The 19072-nt window shown below is 51.8% G+C and overlaps 1 protein-coding gene across 4 annotated transcripts in view; it reads right to left on the bottom strand.

Moving 5' to 3' along the window:
* Positions 1-19072, bottom strand: part of AGAP3 (ArfGAP with GTPase domain, ankyrin repeat and PH domain 3) — a 100214-nt gene that overhangs the window by 40107 nt on the left and 41035 nt on the right. For all 4 annotated transcript variants that reach the window (XM_069959591.1, XM_069959588.1, XM_069959589.1 and 1 more), the window contains exons 3-4: positions 15526-15613; positions 12524-12609 (exon numbers count right to left, since the gene is read on the bottom strand). In XM_069959591.1, coding sequence (XP_069815692.1) covers positions 12524-12609; positions 15526-15613 — 174 coding nt within the window. The remainder of the gene's footprint in view (positions 1-12523; positions 12610-15525; positions 15614-19072) is intronic.

Genomic DNA, 19072 nt, shown 5'->3' with positions numbered 1-19072 from the left:
CAATGGGGTTCAGGTCCCTACTAGCTGCAATGGGGTTCAGGTCCCTACTAGCTGCAATGGGGTTCAGGTCCCTACTAGCTGCAATGGGGTTCAGGTCCCTACTAACTGCAATGGGGTTCAGGTCCCTACTAACTGCAATGGGGTTCAGGTCCCTACTAGCTGCAATGGGGTTCAGGTCCCTACTAGCTGCAATGGGTTACAGGTCCCTACTAGCTGCAATGGGGTTCAGGTCCCTACTAGCTGCAATGGGGTTCAGGTCCCTACTAGCTGCAATGGGGTTCAGGTCCCTACTAGCTGCAATGGGGTTCAGGTCCCTACTAGCTGCAATGGGGTTCAGGTCCCTACTAGCTGCAATGGGGTTCAGGTCCCTACTAACTGCAATGGGGTTCAGGTCCCTACTAACTGAAATGGGGTTCAGGTCCCTACTAACTGCAATGGGGTTCAGGTCCCTACTAACTGCAATGGGGTTCAGGTCCCTACTAACTGCAATGGGGTTCAGGTCCCTACTAACTGCAATGGGGTTCAGGTCCCTACTAACTGCAATGGGGTTCAGGTCCCTACTAACTTCAATGGGGGTTAAGAGCCCTATTTTTTTTTTTTTAATCCAAGTAGAAATATATGTTCGGCACTCACCGATGTGAATTAAACATCTGGCTTTATTCAGGCATAATGATAAAAGAGAGAAGTCGGGTGACCTTGGTGTCCCGCCTACCGCCTCTTTGACTAACCTGTACATGTGACTTCTACATCACTCCCTTTTATACACATAAATATCAGTATAGTGACAAAACATTAACAAGACATGGCCCCACTTCCCTGTTTGTGCTCGCTCTGCGGGGTTGGCGGTCACTGACCGACACAGCGTTAAGTTAGTGTAGGGAATCATGTGAACCAGGAGACCGGCACGTGGTACATGAGGCAATTTGGATTCATCAAATTATATACCAACATCCTGGCATTGGATCCTAAGTGTGGCCGAGAGGCATTAGTGTCAGCCATAGGTGTGAGGGGCGGCATTAGTGTCAGCCATAGGTGTGAGGGGCGGCATTAGTGTCAGCCATAGGTGTGATGTGCGGCATTAGTGTCAGCCATAGGTGTGAGGTGCGGCAATAGTGTCAGCCATAGGTGTGAGGTGCGGCAATAGTGTCAGCCATAGGTGTGAGGTGCGGCATTAGTGTCAGCCATAGGTGTGAGGTGCGGCATTAGTGTCAGCCATAGGTGTGAGGTGCTGCATTAGTGTCAGCCATAGGTGTGAGGTGCGGCATTAGTGTCAGCCATAGGTGTGAGGTGCGGCAATAGTGTCAGCCATAGGTGTGAGGTGCGGCAATAGTGTCAGCCATAGGTGTGAGGTGCGGCATTAGTGTCAGCCATAGGTGTGAGGGGCGGCATTAGTGTCAGCCATAGGTGTGAGGTGCTGCATTAGTGTCAGCCATAGGTGTGAGGTGCGGCATTAGTGTCAGCCATAGGTGTGAGCGCTCCTTTCTCTCCGTATTAACAAGACATTGGGGGAGATTTATCAAAGGGTGTAAAAGTTAGACTGGTGTAAACTGGCTCCAGCAACCAATCACAGCTCAGCTTCCAGCTGTGATGAACGGAAAGCTGAGCTGTGATTGGTTTACACCAGTCTAACTTTTACACCTTTTGATAAATCTCCCCCAAGCCACGACCGCCACTCTATAAAGCAACGACCGCCACTCTATAAAGCAACGACCGCCACTCTATAAAGCAACGACCGCCACTCTATAAAGCAACGACCGCCACTCTATAAAGCAACGACCGCCACTCTATAAAGCCACGAACGCCACTCTATAAAGCCATGACCGCCACTCTATAAAGCCACGAACGCCACTCTATAAAGCCACGAACGCCACTCTATAAAGCCACGAACGCCACTCTATAAAGCAACGAACGCCACTCTATAAAGCCACGAACGCCACTCTATAAAGCCACGAACGCCACTCTATAAAGCCACGAACGCCACTCTATAAAGCCACGAACGCCACTCTATAAAGCCACGAACGCCACTCTATAAAGCCACGAACGCCACTCTATAAAGCAACGACCGCCACTCTATAAAGCCACGAACGCCACTCTATAAAGCCACGACCGCCACTCTATAAAGCCACGACCGCCACTCTATAAAGCCACGAACGCCACTCTATAAAGCCACGAACGCCACTCTATAAAGCCACGAACGCCACTCTATAAAGCCACGAACGCCACTCTATAAAGCCGCGACCGCCACTCTATGAAGCCGCGACCGCCACTCTATAAAGCCACGACCGCCACTCTATAAAGCCACGACCGCCACTCTATAAAGCCACGACCGCCACTCTATAAAGCCACGAACGCCACTCTATAAAGCCACGAACGCCACTCTATAAAGCCATGACCGCCACTCTATGAAGCCATGAACGCCGCTCTATAAAGCCATGACCGCCACTCTATAAAGCCATGACCGCCACTCTATAAAGCCATGACCGCCACTCTATAAAGCCACGACCGCCACTCTATAAAGCCACGACCGCCACTCTATGAAGCCATGAACGCCGCTCTATAAAGCCATGAACGCCGCTCTATAAAGCCATGACCGCCACTCTATAAAGCCACGACCGCCACTCTATGAAGCCATGAACGCCGCTCTATAAAGCCATGACCGCCACTCTATAAAGCCATGACCGCCACTCTATAAAGCCATGAACGCCGCTCTATAAAGCCATGACCGCCACTCTATGAAGCAATCGGGACCAGATTGTGTCACATTTTGAGCCTCCCTTTTTTCAGATTTCTGGTTGGCAATGTTTACTTTGGCTGTGAATGGAGATAAGAGGTAAGGAGGTAATGCTCGGTCACGCCAGGACTGCGCTGCCATATACAGTATCCAGGCCAGTAAGAATTCCAGGATTGGTCAGATCTAAATCTTCCACATAACCCAGAAGACAAAGCAAAGGAGATTGTTCCAGAGGTATGGAGAACACTTCATGACTAGAGGCGGCCACATCCGGCCAGTAACATGCAGGATCCCTCCCTCGTCCCTCCGACATCTGGGGCACAGTGCATCAGGTCGGATCCCCACCATAAGAAAGAGGGAGTTAAATACACACAGTGCAGAAGATATGATTGGGATAAGCGATGTCACCCACCCACCACTGAGGGGGTCATACCCCAAACCTACTTCCACAAAATCAGCCTCTAGAGGACCCAAATCTGCCCCAATTCTCTCCTATGGTAAAGGGAGTCGTAGGAATTTTTCATGGAGATAAAGGTATAGAATAGATATTAGACCTGAAGTGGATGCGGAGGAGCCCCGAATGTGTATAGGTGGGAGGTTACCCATTCATGATAAAGGAGATTTCCCCCCCTCACAGGCATGGCGCAGCTGTAGGGATGTGTATAAGTGACGTCTGGGTAGGGGGTTTCCTCTCCCAGCTGTAGGGATGTGTATCAGTGATGTCTGGGTAGGGGGTTTCCTCTCCCAGCTGTAGGGATGTGTATCAGTGACGTCTGGGTAGGGGGTTTCCTCTCCCAGCTGTAGGGATGTGTATCAGTGATGTCTGGGTAGGGGGTTTCCTCTCCCAGCTGTAGGGATGTGTATCAGTGACGTCTGGGTAGGGGGTTTCCTCTCCCAGCTGTAGGGATGGGTATAAGTGACGTCTGGGTAGGGGGTTTCCTCTCCCAGCTGTAGGGATCGGTATAAGTGATGTCTGGGTAGGGGGTTTCCTCTCCCAGCTGTAGGGATGTGTATAAGTGACGTCTGGGTAGGGGGTTTCCTCTCCCAGCTGTAGGGATCGGTATAAGTGACGTCTGGGTAGGGGGTTTCCTCTCCCAGCTGTAGGGATGTGTATAAGTGACGTCTGGGTAGGGGGTTTCCTCTCCCAGCTGTAGGGATGTGTATAAGTGACGTCTGGGTAGGGGGTTTCCTCTCCCAGCTGTAGGGATGTGTATAAGTGACGTCTGGGTAGGGGGTTTCCTCTCCCAGCTGTAGGGATGTGTATAAGTGACGTCTGGGTAGGGGGTTTCCTCTCCCAGCTGTAGGGATCGGTATGGGTAGGAGTGTCCCATATAGATGTATATGCAGAACATTCCGTGATATAACTCTAAGGTCATCCTGCGGCAGCAGTAGAGAGTTTCTTCACCTCCAATATCTCTAATAGTTTAGGGGAAGATCCCTACTAACTTTAATGGGAATCAGGTCCCTACTAACTGCAATGGGGATTAGGTCCCTACTAACTGCAATGGGGATCAGGTCCCTACTAACTGCAATGGGGATCAGGTCCCTACTTACTGCAATGGGGATCAGGTCCCTACTTACTGCAATGGGGATCAGGTCCCTACTTACTGCAATGGGGATCAGGTCCCTACTTACTGCAATGGGGATCAGGTCCCTACTTACTGCAATGGGGATCAGGTCCCTACTTACTGCAATGGGGATCAGGTCCCTACTTACTGCAATGGGGATCAGGTCCCTACTTACTGCAATGGGGTTCAGGTCCCTACTAACTACAATGGGGATCAGGTCTCTACCAACTGCAATGGGGTTCAGGTCCCTACTAACTACAATGGGGATCAGGTCCCTACTAACTACAATGGGGATCAGGTCTCTACCAACTACAATGGGGTTCAGGTCCCTACTAACTACAATGGGGATCAGGTCCCTACTAACTACAATGGGGATCAGGTCCCTACTAACTACAATGGGGATCAGGTCCCTACTAACTACAATGGGGATCAGGTCCCTACTAACTACAATGGGGATCAGGTCCCTACTAACTGCAATGGGGTTCAGGTCCCTACTAACTGCAATGGGGTTCAGGTCCCTACTAACTGCAATGGGGTTCAGGTCCCTACTAACTGCAATGGGGATCCCTATTAAAGGAGAAGTCCAGTGAAAATTTTTATTAACCTCTTAAGAACGCATGACGTATCCGTACATCATGCGTCCGCAAGAGGTGTTCAGAGCGGGGCTGTGCGGCGGTGTAGCTCGGGACCGCGGTTATTAGCGGGCACGGTCTGATCGCCGTGCCCGCTAATTCAGTAATCGGATGCAGCTGTCAAAGTTGTCAGCTGCATCCGATCACTGTATACAGCCGTCGCTGGTGTCTAGTGGGAGTGGACGTTGTCCCGGAGGAGCGATCCACACATCTTGCTCCGGCCGGGGTCTCTGCAAAAATGGCGCTGATCCCGGCTCGGTACTCGGATGCTTTCGGCTGCATTCCCCAGAGGGGCTTCTAGTATATATATAAAAAAAAAAAAAAGTGTTATCAATAAAAAGCCCCCTCCCCTAATAAAAGTTAGAATCACCCCCCTTTTCCCAGGTTTTAAATAAAAGTAAATAAATAAACATATTTAGTATCGCCGCGTGCGTAATCGCCCAAACTATTAATTAATCACATTCCTGATCTCACATCGTAAACGGCGTCAGCGCAAAAAAGTGCAAAATTGTGCATCAAATCCAGAAAAATTGTAATAAAAAGCGATCATGCGTATATGCGCAATCAAGGTACAGATAGAAAGAACAGATCATGGCGCAAAATATAACACCTGACACAGCGCCATAGAGCAAAGGATAAAAGCGCTATAAGCCGGGAATGGAGCGGTTGTAAGGGACGTGTATTTGGTAACAATGGTTTGTATTATTTACATCAGATACAATATAAGTTATACATGTTATATATCGTTGTAATCGGAACCACTTGAGGAACATATATAACAAGTCAGTTTTACCCCAGGGCGAATGGCGTAAAAACAAAAACCTCCTAAATAAAAGAAATGCGTTTTTTTGTTCAATTTCACCACACTTTGAACTTTTTCCGGTTTCGCAGTGACTTTATGGTAAAATTCAGCCGTCATTGCAAAGTACAATTAGTGACGCAAAAAATAAGGATAAGGGCTCATGTGGGTCTCTAGGTGTAAAAATGCAAGTGCTATGTATGTATGTATGTATGGATGTATGTATGGATGTATGTATGTATGGCCTTATATACACAAGGAGGAAAAAACGAAAACACAAAAACAAAAATTGGCCCCGTCCTTAAGAGGTTAAAGGGGTAGGGGGGTATTACACAGTTGTATAACTTTGTAATGTGTGTTATTTAGTGAATAACTGTTAAACGCCGCACTACCCCTTAAAGTATTATATTGCCCCCCAAAAAGTTATACAAATCCCCAATATACACTTATTACAGGAAATGCTTTTAAAGGGCTTTTTTCCCTGAACTTCCCGGCTAACACGGAGACGTCACTTCCCGGATAACACGGAGACGTCACTTCCCGGATAACACGGAGACGTCACTTCCCGGATAACACGGAGACGTCACTTCCCGGATAACACGGAGACGTCACTTCCCGGATAACACGGAGACGTCACTTCCCGGATAACACGGAGACGTCACTTCCCGGCTAACACGGAGACGTCACTTCCCTGCTAACACGGAGACGTCACTTCCCGGATAACACGGAGACGTCACTTCCCGGCTAACACGGAGACGTCACTTCCCGGAAAACACGGAGACGTCACTTCCCGGCTAACACGGAGACGTCACTTCCCGGCTAACACGGAGACGTCACTTCCCGGATAACACGGAGACGTCACTTCCCGGATAACACGGAGACGTCACTTCCCGGATAACACGGAGACGTCACTTCCCGGATAACACGGAGACGTCACTTCCCGGATAACACGGAGACGTCACTTCCCGGCTAACACGGAGACGTCACTTCCCGGATAACACGGAGACGTCACTTCCCGGCTAACACGGAGACGTCACTTCCCTGCTAACACGGAGACGTCACTTCCCGGCTAACACGGAGACGTCACTTCCCTGCTAACACGGAGACGTCACTTCCCGGCTAACACGGAGACGTCACTTCCCGGCTAACACGGAGACGTCACTTCCCGGCTAACACGGAGACGTCACTTCCCGGCTAACACGGAGACGTCACTTCCCGGCTAACACGGAGACGTCACTTCCCGGATAACACGGAGACGTCACTTCCCGGCTAACACGGAGACGTCACTTCCCGGCTAACACGGAGACGTCACTTCCCGGCTAACACGGAGACGTCACTTCCCGGCTAACACGGAGACGTCACTTCCCGGCTAACACGGAGACGTCACTTCCCGGCTAACACGGAGACGTCACTTCCCGGCTAACACGGAGACGTCACTTCCCGGATAACACGGAGACGTCACTTCCCGGATAACACGGAGACGTCACTTCCCGGATAACACGGAGACGTCACTTCCCGGATAACACGGAGACGTCACTTCCCGGATAACACGGAGACGTCACTTCCCGGATAACACGGAGACGTCACTTCCCGGATAACACGGAGACGTCACTTCCCGGCTAACACGGAGACGTCACTTCCCGGCTAACACGGAGACGTCACTTCCCGGATAACACGGAGACGTCACTTCCCGGATAACACGGAGACGTCACTTCCCGGATAACACGGAGACGTCACTTCCCGGATAACACGGAGACGTCACTTCCCGGATAACACGGAGACGTCACTTCCCGGATAACACGGAGACGTCACTTCCCGGATAACACGGAGACGTCACTTCCCGGATAACATGGAGACGTCACTTCCCGGATAACACGGAGACGTCACTTCCCGGATAACACGGAGACGTCACTTTCTGGATAACACGGAGACGTCACTTTCTGGATAACACAGCGATGTCACTTCCTAGATAATACAATGATGTCACGACTCCCAGAGCTGTAGGGCTGTTGCTGTTGGAGAGGATGATGGCAGAGAGATGCTCAGTGTCCCCCTGCCATCACCCTCTCCAGCAGCCACCATGTTATCCAGGAAGTGACATCACCGTGTTATCCAGGAAACGACATCACCGTGTTATCCAGGAAACGACATCACCGTGTTATCCAGGAAACGACATCACCGTGTTATCCAGGAAACGACATCACCGTGTTATCCAGGAAACGACATCACCGTGTTATCCAGGAAACGACATCACCGTGTTATCCAGGAAACGACATCACCGTGTTATCCAGGAAACGACATCACCGTGTTATCCAGGAAACGACATCACCGTGTTATCCAGGAAACGACATCACTGTGTTATCCAGGAAACGACATCACCGTGTTATCCAGGAAACGACATCACCGTGTTATCCAGGAAACGACATCACCGTGTTATCCAGGAAACGACATCACCGTGTTATCCAGGAAACGACATCACCGTGTTATCCAGGAAACGACATCACCGTGTTATCCAGGAAACGACATCACCGTGTTATCCAGGAAACGACATCACCGTGTTATCTAGGAAGCGACATCACCGTGTTATCTAGGAAGCGACATCACCGTGTTATCTAGGAAGTGACAACACCGTGTTATCTAGGAAGTGACAACACCGTGTTATCCGGGAAGTGACATCACCGTGTTATCCAGGAAACGACATCACCGTGTTATCCAGGAAACGACATCACCGTGTTATCCAGGAAACGACATCACCATGTTATCTAGGAAGTGACAACACCGTGTTATCTAGGAAGTGACATCACCGTGTTATCTAGGAAGTGACAACACCGTGTTATCTAGGAAGTGACATCACCGTGTTATCTAGGAAGTGACAACACCATGTTATCCGGGAAGTGACATCACCGTGTTATCTAGGAAGTGACAACACCATGTTATCTAGGAAGTGACATCACCATGTTACCCAGGAAGTGACATCACCATGTTATCCAGGAAGTGAAGCCTTGATGCAGTAGTAAGTGCAGGGAAAAAAAGCCCTTTATAAGCATTTCCCATAATAATGTTTATTTGGGGGCAATACAATACTTTAATAAAAATTTTCGCAAGACTTCTCCTTCAACTGCAATGGGGTTCAGGTCCCTACTAACTGCAATGGAGTTCAGGTCCCTACTAACTGCAACAGGATCAGGTTCCTACTAACTGCAATGGGGATCAGGTCCCTACTAACTGCAACAGGATCAGGTCCCTACTAACTGCAATGGGGATCAGGTCCCTACTAACTGCAGTGGGGTCAGGTCCCTACTAACTGCAGTGGGGTCAGGTCCCTACTAACTGCAGTGGGGTCAGGTCCCTACTAACTGCAGTGGGGTCAGGTCCCTACTAACTGCAGTGGGGTCAGGTCCCTACTAACTGCAGTGGGGTCAGGTCCCTACTAACTGCAGTGGGGTCAGGTCCCTACTAACTGCAGTGGGGTCAGGTCCCTACTAACTGCAGTGGGGTCAGGTCCCTACTAACTGCAATGGGGTTCAGGTCCCTTCTAACTGCAACGGGATCAGGTCCCTACTAACTGCAATGGGGATCAGGTCCCTACTAACTGCAATGGGGTTCAGGTCTGTGAAAAAGTTCAGCTAAAAGTCTGGATTGTAATTTTTTACAAGTTTTTAACCAGTCAAACCCAAATATCCACAGGTCCACATATCTCATAGCGAGCGCACACACACACACACACACACACACAGGAAGACAGAGCACGCGCGCACATAGACACACACACGCAGGAAGACAGAGCACGCGCGCACACAGACACACACACGCAGGAAGACAGAGCACGCGCGCACACAGACACACACACAAGAAGACAGAGCACGCGCGCACACAGACACACACAAGAAGACAGAGCACGTGCGCACACAGACACACACACACAAGAAGACAGAGCACGTGCGCACACAGACACACACAGCACGCGCGCACACAGACACACAGACACACACACAGACACACACACACAGCACGCGCGCACACAGACACACACACACACACACACACAGCACGCGCGCACACAGACACACACACACACACACAGCACGCGCGCACACAGACACACACACACACACAGCACGCACACAGACACACAGGAAGACAGAGCACACGCGCACACAGACACACACACACACACACACACACACACCACGCGCGCACACAGACACAAACGAAAACAGAGCACGCGCGCACACAGACACACACACACACACACACACACGAAGACAGAGCACGCGCGCGCACACAGACACACACAGGAAGACAGAGCACGCGCGCACACAGACACAGACACACACACCACGCGCGCGCACACAGACACACACACACGAAGACAGAGCACGCGCACACAGACACACACACACACACACAGGAAGACAGAGCACGCGCGAACACAGACACACACAGCACGCGCGAACACAGACACACACAGCACGCACGCGCGCACACAGACACACACACAGACACAGGAAGACAGAGCACGCGCGCACACAGACACACACACACACACACACACACACACACAGGAAGACAGAGCACGCGCGAACACAGACACACACACACAGCACGCGCGCACACAGACACCACACACACACACAGGAAGACAGAGCACGCGCGCACAGAGACACACACACAGGAAGAGCACGCGCGCACACAGACACACACACACACACTCACACACACAGCACGCGCGCACACAGACACACACAAAGACAGAGCACGCGCACACAGACACACACAGGAAGACAGAGCACACGCGCACACAGACACACACACACAGCACGCGCGCACACAGACACACACACACAGGAAGACAGAGCACACGCGCACACAGACACACACAGCACGCGCGCGCACAGACACACACAGGAAGACAGAGCACGCGCGCGCGCACACACACGCACAAAGACAGAGCACGCGCGCGCACACACACACACACACAAAGACAGAGCATGCGCACGCGCACACACACACAGGAAGACAGAGCACGCGCGCACACAGACAGACACACACAGGAAGACAGAGCACGCGCACACACACACAGACACACACACAGACAGACAGAGCACACAGACACACACACAAAGACAAAGCACGCGCGCACACAGACACACGCACACAGCACGCGCGCGCGCAGACACACACACACAGGAAGACAGAGCACACACGCGCGCGCACACACACGAAGACAGAGCACGCGCACACACAGACACACACGAAGACAGAGCACGCGCGCACACAGACACACACACAGGAAGACAGAGCACGCGCGCACACAAACACACACACAGGAAGACAGAGCACGCGCGCACACACACACAGACACACACACACACAGGAAGACAGAGCACGCGCACACACACACACACAGGCAGACAGAGCACGCGCGCACACAGACACACACACAGGAAGACAGAGCACGCGCGCACACACACACAGACACACAGGAAGACAGAGCACGCGCACACACTCACACACAGGCAGACAGAGCACGCGCGCACACAGACACACAGCACGCGCGCACACAGACACACACACAGGAAGACAGAGAGCGCGCGCACACACACACAAAGGCAGAGCACGCGCACACACACACACACACACACACACACACACACAGGAAGACAGAGCACGCGCGCGCGCGCGCACACACACACACACACACGATGACAGAGCACGTGCGCACACAGACACACACACGAAGACAGAGCACGTGCGCACACAGACACACACAGGAAGACAAAGCACGCACGCGCGCACACACACACACACACACACACACGCGAAGACAGAGCACGCACGCACACACACACACACACACACACACACACACACACACACACACAGGAAGACAGAGCACGCGCGCACACAGACACACACACACACACACAGGAAGACAGAGCACGCGCGCACACAGACACACACACACACACAGGAAGACAGAGCGCGCGCACACACACACACAAAGACAGAGCACGCGCACACAGGAAGACAGAGCACGCGCACACAGGAAGACAGAGCACGCGCACACAGGAAGACAGAGCACGCGCACACAGGAAGACAGAGCACGCGCACACAGGAAGACAGAGCACGCGCACACAGGAAGACAGAGCACGCGCACACAGGAAGACAGAGCACGCGCACACAGGAAGACAGAGCACGCGCACACAGGAAGACAGAGCACGCGCACACAGGAAGACAGAGCACGCGCACACAGGAAGACAGAGCACGCGCGAACACAGACACACACACACACACACATAAGGCACGCGCGCACACACACACAGACACACACACACACGAAGACAGAGCATGTGCACACACACACACACAGGAAGACAGAGCACGCGCACACACACAGACACACACACACAGGAAGACAGAGCACGCGCACACACACACAGACACACACACACACACAGGAAGACAGAGCACGCGCACACACACAGACACACACACAGACACACACACACACAGGAAGACAGAGCACGCGCACACACACAGACACACAGACACACACACACACACAGGAAGACAGAGCACGCGCACACACACAGACACACACACACACACACAGGAAGACAGAGCACGCGCACACACACAGACACACACACACACAGGAAGACAGAGCACGCGCACACACACAGACACACACACACACACACACAGGAAGACAGAGCACTCGCGCACACAGACACACACACACAAAGACCGAGCGTGCACAGAATTGTACACAAAGGAAAGTAGCAATCACCTGCATCTCCGGGGGTCCCCCCTCATCTCTGATCAGAAGGAGATAACTCTGTCCATCAACCACAATTTCCTTTTTAAATCTTCCTCCTAAAATAAGATGGAGATGTACACAACGTATGAGACCCCCTCAGTGACAAAGGGTTAAAAATTCCTAAAAGGCCCCTCTATCCTGTTCTTCTCCCACATGACCAGGTGACCATTACTCTCTATTCTCTATCCTGTTCTTCTCCCACATGACCAGGTGACCATTACTCTCTATTCTCTATCCTGTTCTTCTCCCACATGACCAGGTGACCATTACTCTCTATTCTCTATCCTGTGCTCCTCCCACATGACCAGGTGATAGGGCTGGGCGATATTGGCCTAAATTATTATCGCGGTTAATCGTACATATAGCCGCGGTAACGATAACTGAGCGATAATTATGACACGCCCCTTTTGCAAGCCACACCCACTTGACCGTGAAAACCTGGTGATATTTTTTTTAATAAGAGTATAAAAAAAAAAGTAACTCACTGAGCAGCAACACAAGGCTGGGCCATATAGGCTATTGTCCTTATTATTATTTGTCATTATTAGGGGTCTCAGCAGAGACCTGGACGTGTATATACAGGTATACAGCCATTACAGGATATGTATACACAGGTATACAGCTATGTACATAGTACAGTATCTGTATATACAGCTATGTACACACTACAGGACGTTTATATACAGGTATACAGCAACATAGCTGTATACATGTCCTGTACTGTGTACATAGCCCTATACCAGTATATATACATCCGGTAGTGTGTACATAGCTGTATACCTTTTATATACATGTTCTGTAGTGTGTACATAGCTGTATACCTTTTATATACATGTTCTGTAGTGTGTACATAGCTGTATACCTGTATATACACATCCTGTAGCGTTTACGTAGCTGTATACTCAAATATGCAAGTCCTGTAGTGGCAGTATTATTTATGTATTTATGCACACACACTACAAGATATGTATATACAAGTATACAGCTATGCAGATTTTCCATTAATAACTCATGCACACTCAGCTAAGCTGAGCATTCATATGTATTATAGAATTACAAGAAATAGTTAGGGGGATCTGGGCAGAAGGGGGGGGAGCAGCTGGGGGGGGGATTTAGGCAGAATGGGGGGGGAGCAGCTGGGGGGATCTGGGCAGAAGGGGGGGGGGGGAGCAGCTGGGGGGGGAATAAGCTGTATCTCCTTCTCCCAGCCGGACAGGCGCTAATCCGATCCAGATACCCGGGAGGAGATACAGCTTATGTACCCCCGGCCGCTCACTCCCAGGTATGTGGAGCGGGTCAGCGCCTGTCCGGCTGGGGGTGGGGAGGTTATAGGCTGGTGCAGGATTGCAGGGCGCACTGAGGGACGGGTGGGCAGGGGCCGTTGGGGGGCGCTCTGTCAGGCATGGCAGGACGGCAAGTGCTATGACACATACAGCACACTGTGCAGCACTGAAATACCGCAAATACCGTCCTGGCGCAGTTGAGGTCGGTTTACCGACGCCAGAGACGGTATCGGTATTTTCACGGTATACCGCCCAGCCCTACCAGGTGACCATTACTCTTTATTCTCTATCCTGTGATCCTCCTCCCACATGACCAGGTGACCATTACTCTCTATTCTCTATCCTGTGCTCCTCCCACATGACCAGGTGACCATTACTCTCTATTCTCTATCCTGTGCTCCTCCCACATGACCAGGTGACCATAACTCTCTATTCTCTATCCTGTGCTCCTCCCACATGACCAGGTGACCATTACTCTCTATCCTGTGCTCCTCCCACATTACTAGGTGATCATTACTCTCTATTCTCTATCCTGTGATCCTCCTCCCACATGGCCAGGTGGCCATTACTCTCTATTCTCTATCCTGTGCTCCTCCTCCCACATGACCAGGTGACCATTACTCTCTATTCTCTATCCTGTGCTTCTCCCACATGATCAGGTGACCATTACTCTCTATTCTCTATCCTGTGCTCCTCCTCCCACATGACCAGGTGACCATTACTCTCTATTCTCTATCCTGTGCTCCTCCTCCCACATGGCCAGGTGACCATTACTCTCTATTCCCTATCCTGTGCTCCTCCCACATGACCAGATGACCATTACTCTCTATTCTCTATCCTGTGCTCCTCCCACATGACCAGGTGACCATTACTCTCTATTCTCTATCCTGTGCTCCTCCCACATGACCAGGTGTCCATTACTCTCTATTCTCTATCCTGTGCTCCTCCCACATGACCAGGTGACCATTACTCTCTATTCCCTATCCTGTGCTCCTCCCACATGACCAGGTGACCATTACTCTCTATTCTCTATCCTGTGCTCCTCCCACATGACAAGAGGACCATTACTCTCTATTCTCTATCCTTTGTTCCTCCCACATGACCAGGTGACCATTACTCTCTATTCTCTATCCTGTGCTCCTCCCACATGACCAGGTGACCATTACTCTCTATCCTGTGCTCCTCCCACATTACTAGGTGATCATTACTCTCTATTCTCTATCCTGTGCTCCTCCTCCCACATGACCAGGTGGCCATTACTCTCTATTCTCTATCCTGTGCTTCTCCCACATGACCAGGTGACCATTACTCTCTATTCTCTATCCTGTGCTCCTCCCACATGACAAGGTGACCATTACTCTCTATTCTCTATCCTGTGCTCCTCCCACATCACTAGGTGGCCATTACTCTCTATTCCCTATCCTGTGTTCCTCCCACATGACCAGGTGACCATTACTCTCTATTCTCTATCCTGTGCTCCTCCCACATGACAAGGTGACCATTACTCTCTATTCTCTACCCTGTGCTCCTCCCACATGACCAGGTGACCATTACTCTCTATTCTCTACCCTGTGCTCCTCCCACATGACCAGGTGACCATTACTCTCTATTCTCTACCCTGTGCTCCTCCCACATGACCAGGTGACCATTACTCTCTATTCTCTATCAGCACAGCGGGTAGACCCCTACCTTCGGGAGACTCCTCTTGAACATATGTTCCTGTGAGGTATCGATGAACCAAGGCAGATTTCCCACTGGAGAGATTACCCACAATGCCCTGCAAAAAAAACGAAGTATTTATTACCGTTAATAAATAATCTAGAGATGAGAACAAAGAAGAGAGAGAGAGAGAGAGATGGCGAGCAAGACGAGAGAGAGAAAGAGAGAGAGAGAGAGAGAGATGGCGAGCAAGACGAGAGAGAGGGCAAGCAAGACGAGAGAGAGAGAGAGAGGGCGAGCAAGACGAGAGAGAGAGAGAGAGAGAGAGAGAGCAAGACGAGAGAGAGAGAGAGCGAGCAAGACGAGAGAGAGAGAGAGAGAGCGAGCAAGACGAGAGAGAGAGAGAGAGAGAGAGAGAGCAAGACGAGAGAGAGAGAGAGAGAGAGAGAGAGCAAGACGAGAGAGAGAGAGAGAGAGAGAGAGAGCAAGACGAGAGAGAGAGAGAGAGAGCAAGACGAGAGAGAGAGAGAGAGAGCAAGACGAGAGAGAGAGAGAGAGAGCAAGACGAGAGAGAGAGAGAGAGCAAGACGAGAGAGAGAGAGAGAGCAAGACGAGAGAGAGAGAGAGAGCAAGACGAGAGAGAGAGAGAGAGCAAGACGAGAGAGAGAGAGAGAGCAAGACGAGAGAGAGAGAGAGCAAGACGAGAGAGAGAGAGAGAGAGCGAGACGAGAGAGAGAGAGAGAGCGAGACGAGAGAGAGAGAGCAAGACGAGAGAGAGAGAGCAAGACGAGAGAGAGAGAGAGAGCAAGACGAGAGAGAGAGAGCGAGACGAGAGAGAGAGAGCAAGACGAGAGAGAGAGAGCAAGACGAGAGAGAGAGAGAGAGAGCGCAAGACGAGAGAGAGAGAGAGCGCAAGACGAGAGAGAGAGAGAGAGAGAGCAAGACGAGAGAGAGAGAGAGAGAGAGAGAGAGCAAGACGAGAGAGAGAGAGCAAGACGAGAGAGAGAGGGCGAGCAAGACGAGAGAGAGAGAGGGCGAGCAAGACGAGAGAGAGAGCAAGACGAGAGAGAGAGAGGGCGAGCAAGACGAGAGAGGGCGAGCAAGACGAGAGAGAGAGAGAGAGGGCGAGCAAGACGAGAGAGAGAGAGAGAGAGCAAGACGAGAGAGAGAGAGCAAGACGAGAGAGAGAGAGAGAGCAAGACGAGAGAGAGAGAGAGCAAGACGAGAGAGAGAGAGAGAGCAAGACGAGAGAGAGAGAGAGAGCAAGACGAGAGAGAGAGAGAGAGCGAGACGAGAGAGAGAGAGAGAGCGAGACGAGAGAGAGAGAGCGAGACGAGAGAGAGAGAGCAAGACGAGAGAGAGAGAGAGAGAGCAAGACGAGAGAGAGAGAGCAAGACGAGAGAGAGAGAGCAAGACGAGAGAGAGAGAGCAAGACGAGAGAGAGAGAGAGAGAGCAAGACGAGAGAGAGAGAGCAAGACGAGAGAGAGAGAGGGCGAGCAAGACGAGAGAGAGAGAGGGCGAGCAAGACGAGAGAGGGCGAGCAAGACGAGAGAGAGAGAGGGCGAGCAAGACGAGAGAGGGCGAGCAAGACGAGAGAGAGAGAGGGCGAGCAAGACGAGAGAGAGAGAGAGGGCGAGCAAGACGAGAGAGAGAGAGAGAGAGGGCGAGCAAGACGAGAGAGAGAGAGAGAGGGCGAGCAAGATGAGAGAGAGAGGGCGAGCAAGACGAGAGAGAGAGAGAGAGGGCGAGCAAGACGAGAGAGAGAGAGAGAGGGCGAGCAAGACGAGAGAGAGAGAGAGAGAGGGCGAGCAAGACGAGAGAGAGAGAGAGAGGGCGAGCAAGACGAGAGAGAGAGAGAGAGAGAGGGCGAGCAAGACGAGAGAGAGAGAGCAAGACGAGAGAGAGAGAGGGCGAGCAAGACGAGAGAGGGCGAGCAAGACGAGAGAGAGAGAGAGAGAGAGGGCGAGCAAGACGAGAGAGAGAGAGAGAGCAAGACGAGAGAGAGAGAGAGAGAGCAAGACGAGAGAGAGAGAGAGCAAGACGAGAGAGAGAGAGAGAGCGAGACGAGAGAGAGAGAGAGAGCGAGACGAGAGAGAGAGAGCAAGACGAGAGAGAGAGAGCAAGACGAGAGAGAGAGAGAGAGAGAGAGCAAGACAAGAGAGAGAGAGAGAGAGAGCAAGACGAGAGAGAGAGAGAGAGAGCAAGACGAGAGAGAGAGAGAGAGCAAGACGAGAGAGAGAGAGAGAGCAAGACGAGAGAGAGAGAGCAAGACGAGAGAGAGAGAGGGCGAGCAAGACGAGAGAGAGAGAGGGCGAGCAAGACGAGAGAGGGCGAGCAAGACGAGAGAGAGAGAGAGGGCGAGCAAGACGAGAGAGAGAGAGAGAGAGAGGGCGAGCAAGACGAGAGAGAGAGAGAGAGAGGGCGAGCAAGACGAGAGAGAGAGAGAGAGGGCGAGCAAGACGAGAGAGAGAGAGAGAGGGCGAGCAAGACGAGAGAGAGAGAGAGAGAGGGCGAGCAAGACGAGAGAGAGAGAGAGAGGGCGAGCAAGACGAGAGAGAGAGAGAGAGGGCGAGCAAGACGAGAGAGAGAGAGAGGGCGAGCAAGACGAGAGAGAGAGAGAGAGAGAGGGCGAGCAAAGACGAGAGGAGAGAGAGAGAGAGGAGGGCGAGCAAGACGAGAGAGAGAGAGAGAGAGAGAGGGCGAGCAAGACGAGAGAGAGAGAGAGAGAGAGAGGGCGAGCAAGACGAGAGAGAGAGAGAGAGAGAGAGGGCGAGCAAGAACGGAGAGAGAGAGAGAGAGAGAGAGGGCGAGCAGACGAGAGAGAGAGAGAGAGAGGGCGAGCAAGACGAGAGAGAGAGAGAGAGAGAGGGCGAGCAAGACGAGAGAGAGAGAGCAAGACGAGAGAGAGAGAGGGCGAGCAAGACGAGAGAGAGAGAGAGAGGGCGAGCAAGACGAGAGAGGGCGAGCAAGACGAGAGAGAGAGAGAGAGGGCGAGCAAGACGAGAGAGAGAGAGAGAGAGCAAGACGAGAGAGAGAGAGAGCAAGACGAGAGAGAGAGAGAGCAAGACGAGAGAGAGAGAGCAAGACGAGAGAGAGAGAGAGCAAGACGAGAGAGAGAGAGAGCAAGACGAGAGAGAGAGAGAGAGAGCGAGACGAGAGAGAGAGAGAGAGAGCGAGACGAGAGAGAGAGAGCAAGACGAGAGAGAGAGAGAGAGAGAGCAAGACGAGAGAGAGAGAGAGAGAGAGAGCAAGACGAGAGAGAGAGAGAGAGAGCAAGACGAGAGAGAGAGAGAGAGAGAAAAGACGAGAGAGAGAGAGAAAGACGAGAGAGAGAGAGGGCGAGCAAGACGAGAGAGAGAGAGGGCGAGCAAGACGAGAGAGAGAGAGCAAGACGAGAGAGAGAGAGGGCGAGCAAGACGAGAGAGGGCGAGCAAGACGAGAGAGAGAGAGAGAGGGCGAGCAAGACGAGAGAGAGAGAGAGAGCAAGAGAGAGGGCGAGCAAGACGAGAGAGAGAGAGAGCAAGACGAGAGAGAGAGAGAGAGAGCGCAAGACGAGAGAGAGAGAGAGCAAGACGA

This window comes from Dendropsophus ebraccatus, chromosome 2 (assembly GCF_027789765.1).
Source record: "Dendropsophus ebraccatus isolate aDenEbr1 chromosome 2, aDenEbr1.pat, whole genome shotgun sequence".
Lineage (NCBI taxonomy): Eukaryota > Metazoa > Chordata > Amphibia > Anura > Hylidae > Dendropsophus > Dendropsophus ebraccatus.
This window is presented reverse-complemented; position numbering and strand designations above follow the sequence as displayed.